The 15832-nt window shown below is 46.3% G+C and overlaps 1 protein-coding gene across 1 annotated transcript in view; it reads left to right on the top strand.

The window, feature by feature from the left end:
• Positions 1 to 15832, top strand: part of EFHD2 (EF-hand domain family member D2) — a 98940-nt gene that overhangs the window by 50582 nt on the left and 32526 nt on the right. Inside the window, exon 3 of the mRNA XM_086921871.1 lies at positions 9871 to 10005. Within this exon, the coding sequence (XP_086777997.1) occupies positions 9871 to 10005 (135 nt within the window). The remainder of the gene's footprint in view (positions 1 to 9870; positions 10006 to 15832) is intronic.

Below are 15832 nucleotides of genomic sequence, written 5' to 3'. Positions count from 1 at the left end.
AGAACTATTGATGGACAGAATGTTGAACACTATCAAACATTCACCCCAGTACTGAGATCTGGGCCTAACTTCATAATTTTTTGCTCCACAAGCCATTCCATTTTTAACCCAGCCATATCCATAAAAGTCTTTACCCTGCTCCTTATGCGAACAGTCCAGCCCGGAATGCCAGGCCAGGTCCTCTCTGGACCGGGAAGCAGCATCCTGGGACCGATTTCGGTATTTCACCCCTCAGCCAGGCTAGCTTGACTCCTGTGGCATGGAGAGCATGGGACCCACGTCTGGGCAAACCTGTCCCACTCGAGGTGACACATGCAATAAGAACAATTGATGGACAGAATGTTGTACAATGTCTGGGCCTAAATCCATCATTTTTTTCTGCTCTACATGCCATTCTAGTTTAAACCCAGCCATATGCAAATCAGTCTCCGCATCAATTCCAGGATGCTTGTTTCTGGTCCAGGAAGGACCTGGCTTGACTGGGCTGTTCCCATGAGAAACTGGGTCAAAACAGCTTGGCTGGGAGGTTCATACGGGTGGTGTGGTTAGCAAAAACAGGATGGATTAAACCCATATGTTGGGACTGGGGGTGAATGTTTGCATTGTTCAGCATTCCATCCATCATTTGTTCCTTTTGCTTATAACCGAATTAACATAATTAGCAATCAACCATTCAGCTAAAGAAGGTGTTGGGTCCTGCAACACAGATTGCGGGAACTGTCAGCTTTCCGGCATGAATACAGAGATTATTAGCCTCCCAGGTGATATCCTTCCACCACTGTCAAGTTTGAAGTCCTTGCTCGCCGTTCGACAAGGCTGCAAAATTTAATCCAGCTGCGACATCGATTGCAACAGTCAATCAACCTGTCCACGAGGAGTTAACCACATCGCTGCTGTGCATTTTCCCCCACTGTGCCGACTCTTCATTTACTCCATTGTTCATGACGAGCTCAGCTCGTCATCCGCACAGCTCCACTGTGCCTCATGACGAGCTGAGCTCGTCATGAGCATCGAAGGGATTAAGTAGTTGTGTGTTGGTATGACAATGGGCCTACTCACAGGGACACAGTGAATTGGGGATTTACGGGTGGATATACTGCTTGGCCTATAGAAATATCCCAAGGACACTGCCTTAATACGCCTGTGAAATAATTGTACATGGTTCACCCTGTTCAACGAAGTTCAGACCATCTGCACATTCCTAAAATGTATTACTGTACATTCCCCAGGTTCCTCTTTTATGGCATTCACAACCCAGTAAACACGTTGCATATTAATTATGTTACTATATAAAACATCACAGCTGTATACATTTATTGAATTGGCCAGCCAATGTACAACTTTGTTTTTTAGCTCGAAATTATCCTCAGCCTGGTCATTATTTAGGGCAGAAAAGTTTTTAAGTACTATCACCAGCGATGTGGCATCAGGCTGCACCTGAAGTACCTTGTTGACTGTTCTGAGGTCCAAGCTCTTTCACAAATGACCATCTGTACAAATCCTACTTTGATCTATGACTGGTGACGAATGAGCTTTTCCCAGCTGACCTGCTGCAGGTGTAGTGCTTGTGAAAAGGGAATTATTACACAGGGATTGGGGTTTATGGATGTAGCAGTTATCTTGATTCCTGGTTGGCCGAACCCCAACTCCTCACTTTTCCCCTATTTGGAAGGCCTCAATATGGTGGGAACTGCTTGCATACGAGAGACACACAGATCCAGAGTTTTGAATCCCCTGCTTTATCTGCGTGATCTACCAGTAGTTTCAATGAGAAGTCTATGCTCTTGAGTGAGGTAAATACTGAGTTGAAAAGTGTGACCATTTCTATCTCCAAGGCATTGATGAACCTAATATATGTTGAGTTCTCTCCATGAAGTCCATTCCCACAGCTACACATGACGGTTATATTAGACTCTAGGGTGGGTGCAACTTTGGCAGCAATTGGGGACTTTTTTGCGTGTGTTGGTTGACCGGACATTACCTTTTTCCTTCTTGAGGGTAAGGGTAGGGGTCCTTTTCTCATTGCTGGGACTTTCTGGTATCAATCGCTAGTATACCATTGAAAACACATGGGTTAGGGTCTTCTCTAATATCTGATTAGTTCCAGTATGGCAGGTGGTGGCATGGCTGCCATAACACCAGTGTCCGGATCAATGAAAGTGTTTTTTTTGTTTTTGTTACCCTTCAGTCTCTTCCACACTCTCTCTCATGGTTAAGGGAATCCATAGCATTCATAAGCAAACTCGTATGATCGTTTTAGTCAACTGGCGATCCTTAGGTGACAGCACCGCAGATTTCCTCTTACCCATTATGCTTGGCCTTCAGGGACTGAATATCCCCAACAAAGTTGTTAAATTAAGAATATAGTTGACCAGAAGAACCAAGGGGAGTGGCCCAGCCACGTCCGCCCGGAAGTAAAAGTTCCGCTCCTAGCCCAGTCTTCGCCTAGGCGGATCCAGTGCAGCGGGAAACCTCGAGCGCTTTAAAGCGTGTCAAGCAGTCTGTGCCCCTCTTCCTGCCCACTGGTGAATGCTGGGGGTATAAAGTTCCACCCCAGCTGTGGCAAGGGCAATGCTGGAAAGCAGTCACCAAATGGCTTGGTATCAGGATGGGGTAGTAAGGCAAGGGAGCTGCCATTCTGGGCTTCAGAGCAGGCCGGGACCTTTAAGAACCTTCATTTTGTGCCACCTGAATTGCATGCAGTTTTGGCTGCAGGATTCTCTGTCAACGCTATGTGCCTACCTGGGTGCACCTCTTAGTCATTCTCTTTGGCGTTGATGAGCACTGCCTGCAGCATTGAAGGCCTCCATTGCTTTTCACCAGGCACTGAAGATCGGGACTGGTGCGGCGGCCGCCATCTTGGCCAACACTTTGCTTGCATGCAATTTTCCTCCATGTGTCGCATCTTATAACTTAAATATTTAAATGTACGCAGATCATGTGGGTTTATTTGACCTTACTCCCTAGGTCTTTTGAGTAAAATAGAAGTTTTGACTAAGTATGCAGGAAAAAAGCACTTTAATATCACAAAGTCAAAAATAATGACTTTTAAAGGGCGAAAGCAATGCTGGGCATTTAGTGAGCATATAGTTGGACCACCTTTGAAAATGGTAAAATCCTACACCTATTTAGGAAAAGTATTTAGTAAAAATCTTGATAGTCTCATTTTACACATTTAGGAAATAAGGCCATGGGGTATGTGGCGGTTTTTAAATCCTTGCGAAAGACGTTTTAAACATTTACTAGAATTGTATATACTGCAAAAATCCCTCAAACTCTCATTATTGCTCTTCGGATAAACCTATAACGCAATGGTCATTTTTGGACCACTGTGAATGGAAAATTCTTCCTCAAATAAGCCAATTGGTCCCCGTTCAGGCATCAAGACTTTAATATGACTTTACGAGTTCCTTTGCCTCAGCAATGGCAAATATAGTGCCTGGGCCTGTTGCCTATGCCATGCAAAAGAAGGCACGTAAGGACATTAGGAGACCGAAAACCCTTATAAAACAAGAAAAAGAAAATACGCTTAAGGAAAACTTAGAATCGGCAAAATTGAATATCTATCCACTTGGACGCCAGCACGACTTGAGTTCCTTTCATTAATAAAAAAAACTATCCGGAGTAAGTCTTCTAAGTGACACCAATCGGTACATGAAGTTAAAATTCTATAAATCATTTTGCCTGCTCAAGACGAAATATATATTCTCAAAAGTATCTGTCACTCAACCAAGAACATGATGTAGTTGAACAATATTGTTACTTAGGTTAGGGGTGCTCCCCCCTCAATGCCTTCAAAAGTCACTGGTACAATTCAACAAGAAGAGTGATTTGGACTTTTAATTGATATTTGCTCTGCAATCTCAGCAGTGCGTCGTCGATTTTATAACTCCATTCTATTTTGAGTTGAGGCACGTACAAATGAAAAGCAAAATTTGAGAAGGTTTCCCCAACTGAATTTGTGTGTTCTAATGTATTCCCATTTTTAAAATCTTTTCTGAAATGGTTTTAAAAGTTTTATGTATATGTGCACTTGGTTTTACAGTTTGATTCCGATAATGTTATTTTACATTGTTGATCCCTGTTGGTGTCTTTAATCAATAGAAACATTTTGATATAAGATCGCACACATTTTAAAGAAGTTAAAGATGAGTTTGACCTTGGGCCCTGATGGTGTTTCCAACGCGTTTTACTAGACTGCCTCAATACCCTGTGTTGATTTTTTTTTTTTTTTTTTTTTTTTTTTTTTAAATTTCTATTTGTTGCTGAAAGAAGCCAGACACTGGGTTTCTGAAAACTGCACAATCCTAATTCAACAGGCTAGATTCAGGCCTGGGCAGTCAACATTATACCATGTTTTTGCCTTTGGTTATGTTGTCCACAAAGCTAGCTAATGGACATAGATCTTAAATCTGCATAAGTGACTCCTCCGCTATTACGGTGTGGATTCGCTATGCTTGGCTTGCCGCTGGCTGTGTAAGTCTAAACTAACTGTACACCTGCGCCCAAGTTAGTTTGAGATGTATTAGGTGGATTCAAAAATTTTAAAAAAATGGATCAATGGGGGAGGAAAGCTCAGGGCATACCCTCAAAGAGTAATGTATTAACATAGATGTGTTAAATAAGAAGAGAGAAAGAAAAAGCAACTGTCATAATCTCTAATATTCTGTGCTAGAAAGAATTCCACCTGGTTAATTGACCAGGACATGTATTTCTTAAAGAGCTGACGCCCTCACCCACCCAGTGGTGGCAGTTCTATCATTGGGTCTCTCCTCACACTGATGTGACCAAACACTAGTGTGGGCTTCTACCCGGATTAGTCAGGTGAGCTTTTCAGGATGGTATATGAAACTGGGTACCTGGTGTCCTTGCGCAGGTGTAGAGAGGAAACGCAAAAAGGAATTTAAACCTCCCTCCTGGTGTCCAGATTTCCTTTAGTCAAGAGGTCCCCATTGAGTAGGTTTGAAGTATAGGGGAATTATTCAACCCATTTGAGGAAGGTCAACCTGTTTCAGCCCCATTTGTATTCCTGTGTTTGTGCAATGGGCTTTCATCAGGACCAACCCTCTCTACTCTTGCATCTGTTTGGATTTAAGTTCCACTGTGAAACACTTGTATATACAGAACAAAGTACTACAGTATTGCTTTATCACTTAGGAGTCATTCATACACTATTTGGGAAGACCATCCACCTTCATTTCTGATCACAGAAGGGGAGAAGCCTCAATGTTACCGTCTCCTCAGCTTCAGTGGCAGAACAATGGTCTAGAGTACTGAAACATGTCGACCTTTCTAAAAATGGTTGAATAATTCCTCCTATTCCTTTTACCCCTACCCACTAGTGGCCTTTTGAATAAAGGAAACCTGGTCCTGAGTTTGAAGAATGCATGTTTGTGTACTGGGAGCCACTAAAGGTTTTTGAGGTGTGTGGAGATGTATGTGTGGAAGTGGGAATTTTAGTGTACGTCTAGATGACTTTGAGTCTTTTGGTGAGGAGTGTGGAGATACCGATATAGTGTTCCCACAGTTTAGCTTGCTGAAAATTAAGGCCAGAGTGACTGTTCTCTCGGTGTTGAGTGGGAGGTATCTGATTTTGGATGAGAAAGCAGGAGGAGGCAATTGTTTTAATCTGGCAGGCCATTTTGAGTTGCTCCATCACTATCCCGAGGTTCCTGGTTTTGTTTGAGCTTGGTGTTGGCCCCAGTTCGACTGACCACTAGATTCAGGTCCCGGTGAAGTGGCCTTCCCAAAGAGGACCCCTTTCTTCGTGTTTCTTAATGCAGATGGCTATTTCATACATGCAAGTTATAACCTACGTCTGGTTGTTGGGGTTGGGGTTGGGGTTGTCGTTGGAGAGGGAGAGGATGAACGGGGAGTGAGATGATGCTGATTCAGTGTGCACAGTGCTATGTTGGTGAGTGGTGCCAAGTAGACCTTGAATACTGTGGGGCTGAGTGAGGATCCTTAAGGAACACCGCAGATTAGTTTGGCCTTGCAGAGGTTTACGGCACCAGGCTTACTGACCGTGTGTGTTTGGTGAGGAAGGAGCTGATCCTGTGGACGGTGGGTCCTAGTATGCTGATTTTGTGGATATGTTGTATGAAGATGACCGTGTGGTAAGCACCTGGGAGTTCGGGCACAATGAGTTCTGCTGTAAATCCTCTGTCCATGATCATGTGGATTTTGTTAGTGGTGCTGATGAGGTCAGTTTTGGTGCTGTGACTGGGCCTGAATCTGGATTGAGAGGGGTCCTGGAGGTAATTGTTCAGGTGTAATGCAAGTCATTTGTTTTTTTTTCTCCCAATACCTTGGCTGGGTAGGGAAGTAAACAGATCAGTCAGTTTCCCAGAGTCTTTGTTTCTCTTCAAAAAGGGTAATATGGTGGCATGTTTCCAGGTGTCCAGAAAGGTGACTGTGGTGAGGAAATCATTGAGAATCTGGGTGAGTGCGACGCAAATGGGGTTGAGTGCTTTGAAGTGAGAGCATGGGTCCGAAGGGTCTCCTGAGTGGGTGGATCGCATGGTGGTGGCATTCTTCATCGATGTGATGGTGGGCCGCAGGTCATCCTAAATTATAAGGGGTTTGTCTTGGTCGGTTGGAGGGCGGTGAGGGTGGATAGGTCCGGTTGAGAGCAGAGTTGTTATACAAAGTGCTGATTTTGTTCCTGGCATAGCAAGAGAGTTGGGAGCAGAGCTCCTGAGGTTAGGGTGACTGTTGTACAGGTGGCAACGGGGAGGTGAGGGCCTATACTTTTCAAAAACGTTAAAACGTTTTTGGGTGTTGTTGGTACTGGTCTCAATATATTTGGTCATTCCTGAGCATTTGGTCAACCAGAGTTGCTGGTGGTAAAAGCGGAGGGGGGCTCTGAAGGAGGTTTTGTGATTTTTGAACCAGGTTGTGCCTTCACCAGTGTTGTTGCTTGCAGTAGTGTTTGTTTGAGGTCTGGACCTGGGGTTGATAATAGTCTTAATTTGGACCACAGAGTTTACAGAGGGTGATCCAGGTGGTGACGTTAGTGATGGACAAAGGAGAGGTTCTGGTCTTGTTTCAGTGGATTTGGAGCTCTGATAAGTATCTTTCCTTTGGGGTCAGGGCAGGGAGGGAGCATCCTGTTCCTGTTGCATCGGGTGATTTTGAACAGTAAATTCTGCCCATAGAGAAGAGGATTACATTTAAATTCCTCTGTATTCTCCACAAGACCCTCATGGGAATAGACCCTTGCATCAACCAGTCCCTTATCACTGCATACCGTCTGAGGAAACTCCTACGTTCTGTGTACTTAAATCTAGCTGTCATCCCTAAAATCCAAAGGATGCGAAGCCAGGTTTGTTCCTTCTCATACAATACAGCAAGGCTGTGGAATGCCCTTCCCCTGCATCTGCGCTCACAGACATCCCATCCCACCTTTCGGAAGTGTCTTAAAACCTGGCTGTTCCAGAACACCAACTGGTAGCTACTTCACTTCGCCAGTCTCTCTCTGCAGCTAGCTCTGGGATGCTCAGGGCAGCTATGTGCTTAAAACGTGTTAATTAATAATAATAGCAGTGCAGTTGCCTGTTGGTCAAGGAGCTGCAGGCTAAAGCGGACAATGTAGTGGTTTTCGGTGATATGGAGTCATCTGGGTACATAGATCTATATCTAATATGCAAAAATAAGTAGCAATACTCGTTCTTACTGAGAGTGACGGTAGGCTCTGGAGGGACTGTAGGGGTGCACAGATGCATGTTATACAGTAGTTTGTTTTTCAATGTGGTTTACCCTTTTTCTTTTATGTTCATTGCCTTCCTCGACGTATATCAGCTCAATGCAAACAAAATACAATCGGTCTGGTGGGCGTAAAAATGGCATAGCTAGAGTTGTTTACCCGGGGTAAATGTTCTACCTTGCTAGATGTTCGGGTTTGCATTGTATTAAATCCCAATAAAATATGTTGTGGTAAAAAATAAGAAGCAATCGCAGAGCTTGAGTTGGCCAATATATCCCTCACCTTAAAACAAACAACTAATGTACTTGAAGATTGATAAAGAAATTAGACCTTATGTGTGGACTAAAGCATAGTTTCTAGAGGCAATTTAGCCAAGGGGGATTAGATCTAAATCACAGCAGGGATGAAGGCCGCCTACCACCCCCCTCCTCCCCCCCCCCCCCCCCACATCTCGCCCCCCCCTTACACACAGGCATGGAAAGTACAGTAATTTCACTGGGAACTAGTGATGGTGATTATTTTGGATTGAATAATCATTATACTTGGTTCATAGACAAAGAGAATAAATTGCGGCAAAAGGCTAAGGTATGTAAAACTGTATTTCCTTTCTGATAAGCAGCCATGGTTCCAAACAAAGAAATAGAATTAAAAGGCACATTCAAGAAAGCTGGAAAAAAGTGTGTTAATATAGCGATCCTCTGGATCCCGGGCCGGGACTGAAGTAGGTGCGAGATGCGGGTACTGACCTCGATGAAGGTTTGACTATAGGCAAAGCACCCTGCCAGCATCCATGGGGTATCGCATACTTGCGATCGACAACAAGTTGTTGGTAGGAGAACCGTAAGTTTTCGGTTCAGCTTCCACTGAATGAGTGCACCTTATCGAGGGCACTTCTCTTCACACTGGTCCCAAAGGAAGCCTTGCTATTAAGCAATGGAAGGCTGAAACATTTGGACCTAGTCACGATCTTACCAGGGATGTTCATGACTAATTAAGTCACAGGACAACATATAAAACAAAGCAAGGGGATGCTGTCTGTGACCCCACCAATAAATTTCAAGGTGTCATAGAGGCATGTTTAAACACTCACTTGTCACTCATTTTGCACTGTCCAAACAAAACCTGCTCCTCTGTAACTCATGTGTCGAAGCACACCCAGGAGGCACTTGGCCCCTCTGGTTGGAACCCAATGATGAAGCAGGCCACCAACTAGGTTGGTGGGTGAGGATTCTTTTAAAAATAGGATTTTTTTTTCCTTTTTTCCCACACTAAGCAGTAATCCATACCCAGAATTGCTCCTTCTTTGTTGACTGTGTTAATATTTAGGGAACTAGGAGTAGGTCCGTCATACCCTTTCTCATCTCGTGTTTATGCTGTTGTAGCAATGACCACCACAAGAACTATAACACCAGCAAATATGATCTAAAAGAGCCATACATTTAGTGAGTATGAGAGGCCGAAGGAGGGAAGTTGAGATTGAGAGTGGCTGAGATTGAAACAAAGCAGTTTGGATTGAGACCAAGATTGAGGTTGCACATTGCTAGGTTGTTAGTAAAATGCAAACACATTATGTGGTGCAGTGTGGCTCTGCCTTCCTTTTGTCCTCTGTGCCACTGCATCTTCAGCAGAAACACTATGTGGGGCAACTTGGGGCTGTCAGTAACTGAATTTGTGAAATCTATATTTAACAAAAATTCTGTGAAAGCTGTGTAATGTGGAAATGTTAATGGGTAGGACATCCTGTGGGCAGTACGGTATGAGGGTTGGTCTGTTGCTACAGCTCATATTGTATGCACTAAATTATAAAATTAGTTTATAACAATGCAGTGTACTCAACAGCATTGTCCAACCGCCAAAGTTTTCTATTTATCTATATATTCAGTTCGGTTTGGGTGGGACGAATCTGGAATACAGGATCATTTCCTAGTAAACAGTGGGCAAAACCTGGATGTTCTGTTGGAAACTGCATTTTCTTTCTTTTCCCCTACTGAGTAGCCTTCAGCTTGGTGGAAAAATTGTCATGTATCTTATTTTATTTGGACATAAAGTTGGGGACTATAGCAACCCGAGATTATCGGTTCTCTTAGCAGACTTAAAACAGAATGCAAATAGTTTGAGTAATGGGGTTGTTTAAAATTATTTTTTTTGTTTTTACCCATCCACAGTTTCTCTTAATTTTCCGAAAGGCGGCAGCAGGAGAACTGCAGGAAGATAGTGGTCTTCATGCTCTTGCAAGACTGTCTGAAATTGATGTATCAACTGAGGGTGTGAAAGGGGCAAAAACCTTTTTTGAGGCAAAAGTAAGTATATGGAATAATTTAAAGCCTATGCACATGATGTGTTTTTTGTACTTTTTGTTTGCCTTGCTAAAAGTGATAATTTGGAAGAACCAGCACAGAAATGGTAATTGTTACAAACAGCGGGTATTACTTCATGAAGGCGAAATCCTGGATTTGTGATGTGAGTATCGGATGGAGAGTAAGTACGTAGCAAACAATACAGATCTAATACGCTAATAATAAAATTGCATGCATTCCTCCATCACCTTTTGTGTGTCTGAAGTAAGTGCGACGGGTATGCCCAGGTGTGGGTCCCTTGATCTTTGTGCAACTAGAAGCAGGCTGCACCCAACTGATGATCCCCAGCCAGGGCGAAACCGTTCTTGGGTTTCTTGTTTTCCGATTTAGAGAGGGCCTGGTGTGGCATTTTGGGATGGATAGTTCCTATTGGCAGAGGATCAAGGCTAATCAACAAATGACTGAGTCTGATGTTGGGTGCCAAGATGGGGAATTGAACGATGGGCTGAAATGCTACACTTCGTGATTGACAAATTGCACTCATTCATCCCATCACATTTTGTGTGCTTTTAATTCGAAGCAACCAGGGCAGAAATGTTGGAATTACCCTGGAAGTTGATCCAACCGCGGTTAGGAAAACTTATTTAAAAAACCTGCATCAATTGAAAATGTAATGTGTGCCATGCTGCTTGTTTTCTCTTTGTAGCAAGGGCCATGAGCAAGGTGGCTAATACCTCTGTTCAGGAAATTTGGGACCAAATATATTGGACTCTTGCTAGGGCTTAAATATTCACTTTTGTAAATTGCTTCCGGTCCCATGACTCACCATTTTGCACAGCAGTTTGTGGTTCAAAGGTTCTTCTTGAAATTTCCTAAAACCCCTTGACCCCACAACAAATGTTTTGATTGTGATACAAAACCACCCCTGCCTCATTCAGTGAAGTGCCAAAGACTGGTCTTGGGGACCCTGAGGTTTCAGTGGAAAAATCGGACTTTCTTGCCCAGTTCTTCATCTACATCAGTGAAAGGATGTGTTAATTCTGCACTTCCCTTCTCCTGGAGTTGCCTTTCTCAGCCATTCACTTTGGCACGGCAGGGAGTTAGCCACTGCAGCAAAGAACTGTATACGTACATTTGCAGTCTACCTAGTGGCGCTCTAACAGTAGCATAGACCTGTGAAGCTGTTTAGATTGTGTCTACTAGTTACTATAAGCCCAGGGCACGAGTCGGGGGTACCACGCGGGTGGACGGCATCCCCCCACTTATTTCCGAGGGTTTTTCAGGGTGGACGCCGTCCACCCTGCTAAATCAAAACCGCGTCCACCATTAAAGGGGAGCGCGGCGCGCACAAAGTAAATAAAGCATTTCCGGGTGGGCGAGTGGCTGGCTGAATCCGGAAGTTACCAAGCACGCCGGTGGTCACCACGCCCCTGCACCTACCATTTGTCCGTAATTTTAACCAGGCACGGCTTGCCCCCACCTCCCTTCTTGACTCCGATGCTGTATGAAAGCTCAGACCCCCAGCAGCACTGTAGAGGCACAGCGGGATGGCAACCCTCACACCTCCAGCCCTTGATGAGCTGTTAAAAGGTGCTTGAAGGTGACTGAGAGGGAGGGGCTGCAGGTTCAGGAGCAGGAGGCATCCATTCACACGCAAACAGCCCTGAATGCGTCTTGTATCTGCTATTTAGAGGGGGGCTCACACATTCCATTTCTACCCAGGGCCCCAAACATCCTAGACTCGGCCAGATTACACCCATGATTACACCGAGGCAGCACCTGCTTCTCTTCACCGAGCTTAATTACTGTCACTAATTTGTAAGCAAACCTCGGTTCCCATAATGTAATACAATAAAGAAATGGCACAATCGCACCCACACTGATTAACAAAGTATGGAGGACAATCAGTTCAATCAGTTCTCTCAGAGTATCTCCTGTAAGTACTGTATATCACAGTGGGGGCTGGATTTTTGGACAGAGAGCCTGTCTTCTCGTTGTCTTGTGCAGGAGGGGGCGAGAAGCCCAAGATGATACTAGAATACTGCATGCTCACCCCTGTGCCCACCCTGGTGGATCACGTTCCCTCTCCTGTGATGACTCCTGCTCCTGTCCCCCAATGTTGTGGCTCCAGTCCACCCCCGCCTGTGATGGCTCTTGTCCCCCCCCCTGTGGTGGATCCTGCCTCCCCCTGTGGTGGATCCTGTCTCCACCCTGGGTGGCTTCTGTCCCAGTCCTGGACCGGCCCCTGCAGCGAGGGTGAAGTTCTTGATGGCCTCTTCTCAAAAGGGCTCAGCTCAAAATTAATTTGGAAAGGTGGGCGTGTAAGTAAGTGAAGGGATGGTTGAATGGATGAATGAAAGATTGAATAAATGGATAATGAGAGAGGATATATGGATTGATGAGTGAGGGGAAGGATGGAGAGAAAATGTAAATAGCTGTATGTATGGGTGGAAGGGTAGCTGGATGATTGATGAGGGGAAAGATGGATGAGGGGAAGGATGGAATGGATGGAATGGATGGATGAGGGGAAGGATGGGATGGATGGATGAGGGGAAGGATGGATGGATGAGGGGATGGATGGATGGATGGATGAGGGGAAGGAAGGATGGATGGATGGATGGATGGATGGATGGATGGATGGATGGATATGGGGATGGATGGATGGATATGGGGGATGGATGGATGGATATGGGGGATGGATATGGGGGATGGATGGATATGGGGGATGGATGGATGGATATGGGGGATGGATATGGGGGGATGGATGGATATGGGGGATGGATATGGGGGGATGGATGGATATGGGGGATGGATGGATGGATGGATGGATGGATATGGGGGATGGATGGATGGATGGGGGATGGATGGATGGGGGATGGATGGATGAGGGGATGGATGGATGGATGAGGGGATGGATGGATGGATGGATGAGGGGATGGATGGATGGATGAGGGGATGGATGGATGAGGGGATGGATGGATGGATGGATGGATGGATGGATGGATGGATGGATGGATGGATGGATGGATGGTTGAGGGGATGGATGGATGGTTGAGGGGATGGATGGATGAGGGGATGGATGGATGAGGGGATGGATGGATGAGGGGATGGATGGATGAGGGGATGGATGGATGAGGGGATGGATGGATGAGGGGATGGATGGATGGATGGATGAGGGGATGGATGGATGAGGGGATGGATGGATGGATGAGGGGATGGATGGATGGATGAGGGGATGGATGGATGGATGGATGAGGGGATGGATGGATGGATGAGGGGATGGATGGATGGATGAGGGGATGGATGGATGAGGGGATGGATGGATGGATGAGGGGATGGATGGATGGATGAGGGGATGGATGGATGGATGGATGGATGGATGGATGGATGAGGGGGATGGATGGATGAGGGGAAGGATGGATGGATGGATGGATGGAAGGATGGAAGGATGGAAGGATGGAAGGATGGAAGGATGGAAGGATGGAAGGATGGAAGGATGGAAGGATGGATGGATGGATGGATGGATGGATGGATGGATGGATGGATGGATGGGATGGGATGGATGGGATGGGATGGATGGGATGGGATGGATGGGATGGATGAGATGAGATGGATGGGATGGATGGGATGGATGGGATGGATGAGATGGATGGAGGGATGGATGAGATGGATGGGATGGATGAGATGGATGAGATGGATGAGATGGATGGATGAGATGGATGGATGAGATGGATGGATGGATGGATGAGATGGATGGATGAGATGGATGGATGAGATGGATGGATGAGATGGATGGATGGATGAGATGGATGGATGAGATGGATGGATGAGATGGATGGATGAGATGGATGGATGAGATGGATGGATGAGATGGATGGATGAGATGGATGGATGAGGGGAAGGATGAGGGGAAGGATGGATGGATGAGGGGAAGGATGGGTGGGTGGGTGGATGGATGGATGGATGGATGGATGGGGGGATGGGGGGATGGATGGATGGATGGGGGGGATGGATGGGGGGGATGGATGGATGGATGGATGGATGGATATGGATGGATGGATGGATGGATGGATGGATGGATGGATATGGGGGATGGATGGATATGGGGGATGGATATGGGGGATGGATGGATGGATGGATGGATATGGGGGATGGATGGATATGGGGGATGGATGGATATGGGGGATGGATATGGGGGATGGATGGATATGGGGGATGGATATGGGGGATGGATGGATGGATATGGGGGATGGATATGGGGGATGGATGGATGGATGGATATGGGGGATGGATATGGGGGATGGATATGGGGGATGGATGGATGGATGGATGGATGGATGGATGGATGGATGGGGGATGGATGGATGGATGGATGGATGGGGGGGATGGATGGGGGGGATGGATGGATGGGGGGGGAAGTATGGATGGATGAGGGGATGGATGAGGGGGAAGTATGGATGGATGAGGGGATGGATGAGGGGATGGATGGATGGATGGATGGATGGATGAGGGGATGGATGGATGAGGGGATGGATGGATGAGGGGATGGATGGATGAGGGGATGGATGAGGGGATGGATGGATGAGGGGATGGATGGATGGATGGATGGATGGATGAATGAGGGGATGGATGGATGAGGGGATGGATGGATGAGGGGATGGATGGATGAGGGGATGGATGGATGGATGGATGGATGGATGGATGAGGGGGATGGATGGATGGATGGATGAGGGGATGGATGGATGAGGGGAAGGATGAGGGGAAGGATGGATGAGGGGATGGATGAGGGGAAGGATGGATGGATGGATGGATGAGGGGAAGGATGGATGGATGAGGGGAAGGATGGATGGATGGATGGATGGATGGATGAGGGGAAGGATGGATGGATGGATGGATGGATGAGGGGAAGGATGGATGGATGGATGGATGAGGGGATGGATGGATGAGGGGATGGATGGATGGATGGATGGAGGGGATGGATGGATGGATGGATGGATGGATGAAGGGCAAGGATGGATGGATGAAGGCAGGATAAATGGATGAGATGGATGGATGAGGAAGGAAGGAAGGATGTGAGGAAGGAAGGAAGTGAGGAAGGAAGGAAGGATGGATGAAAGGAAGGAAGGATGGATGGATGGATGGAAGGAAGGAAGGAAGGACGAAAGGAAGGATGGATGAAAGGAAGGATGGATGAGGGGCAGGATGAAGGAAGGATGGATGAGGGGCAGGATGAAGGATGGATGGATGAGGGGCAGGATGAAGGATGGATGAATGAGGGGCAGGATGAAGGATGGATGGATGAGGGGCAGGATGAAGGATGGATGGATGAGGGGCAGGATGAAAAGATGGGATGGATGGATGGATGGATGGATGGATGGGTGAGGGGGAGGGATGATAGATGAGAAGGACGTACAGATGGATGGATGGAGGGGAAGGATGGATGGATGGATGAGGGGCAGGATAAATGGATGGGATGGATGGGTAAGGGGAAGGATGGATGGATGGATTGAGGGGAAGGATGGATGAGGGGATGGATGGATGGATGATGGGAAAGGATGGATGGATGGATGGATGATGGGAAAGGATGGATGGATGGATGGATGATGGGAAAGGATGGATGGATGGATGGATGATGGGAAAGGATGGATGGATGATGGAAAGGATAGATGGATGGATGGATGATGGGAAAGGATGGATGATGGGAAAGGATGGCTGGATGGATGATGGGAAAGGATGGATGGATGGATGATGGGAAAGGATGGATGATGAGGGGGTGGGTGAAAGGATGATGATGAGGGGTGGGTGAAAGGATGGATGATGAGGGGGTGGG

The sequence above is a fragment of the Lissotriton vulgaris genome, chromosome 5, assembly GCF_964263255.1.
Source record: "Lissotriton vulgaris chromosome 5, aLisVul1.2, whole genome shotgun sequence".
NCBI classification, from domain to species: domain Eukaryota; kingdom Metazoa; phylum Chordata; class Amphibia; order Caudata; family Salamandridae; genus Lissotriton; species Lissotriton vulgaris.
This window is presented reverse-complemented; position numbering and strand designations above follow the sequence as displayed.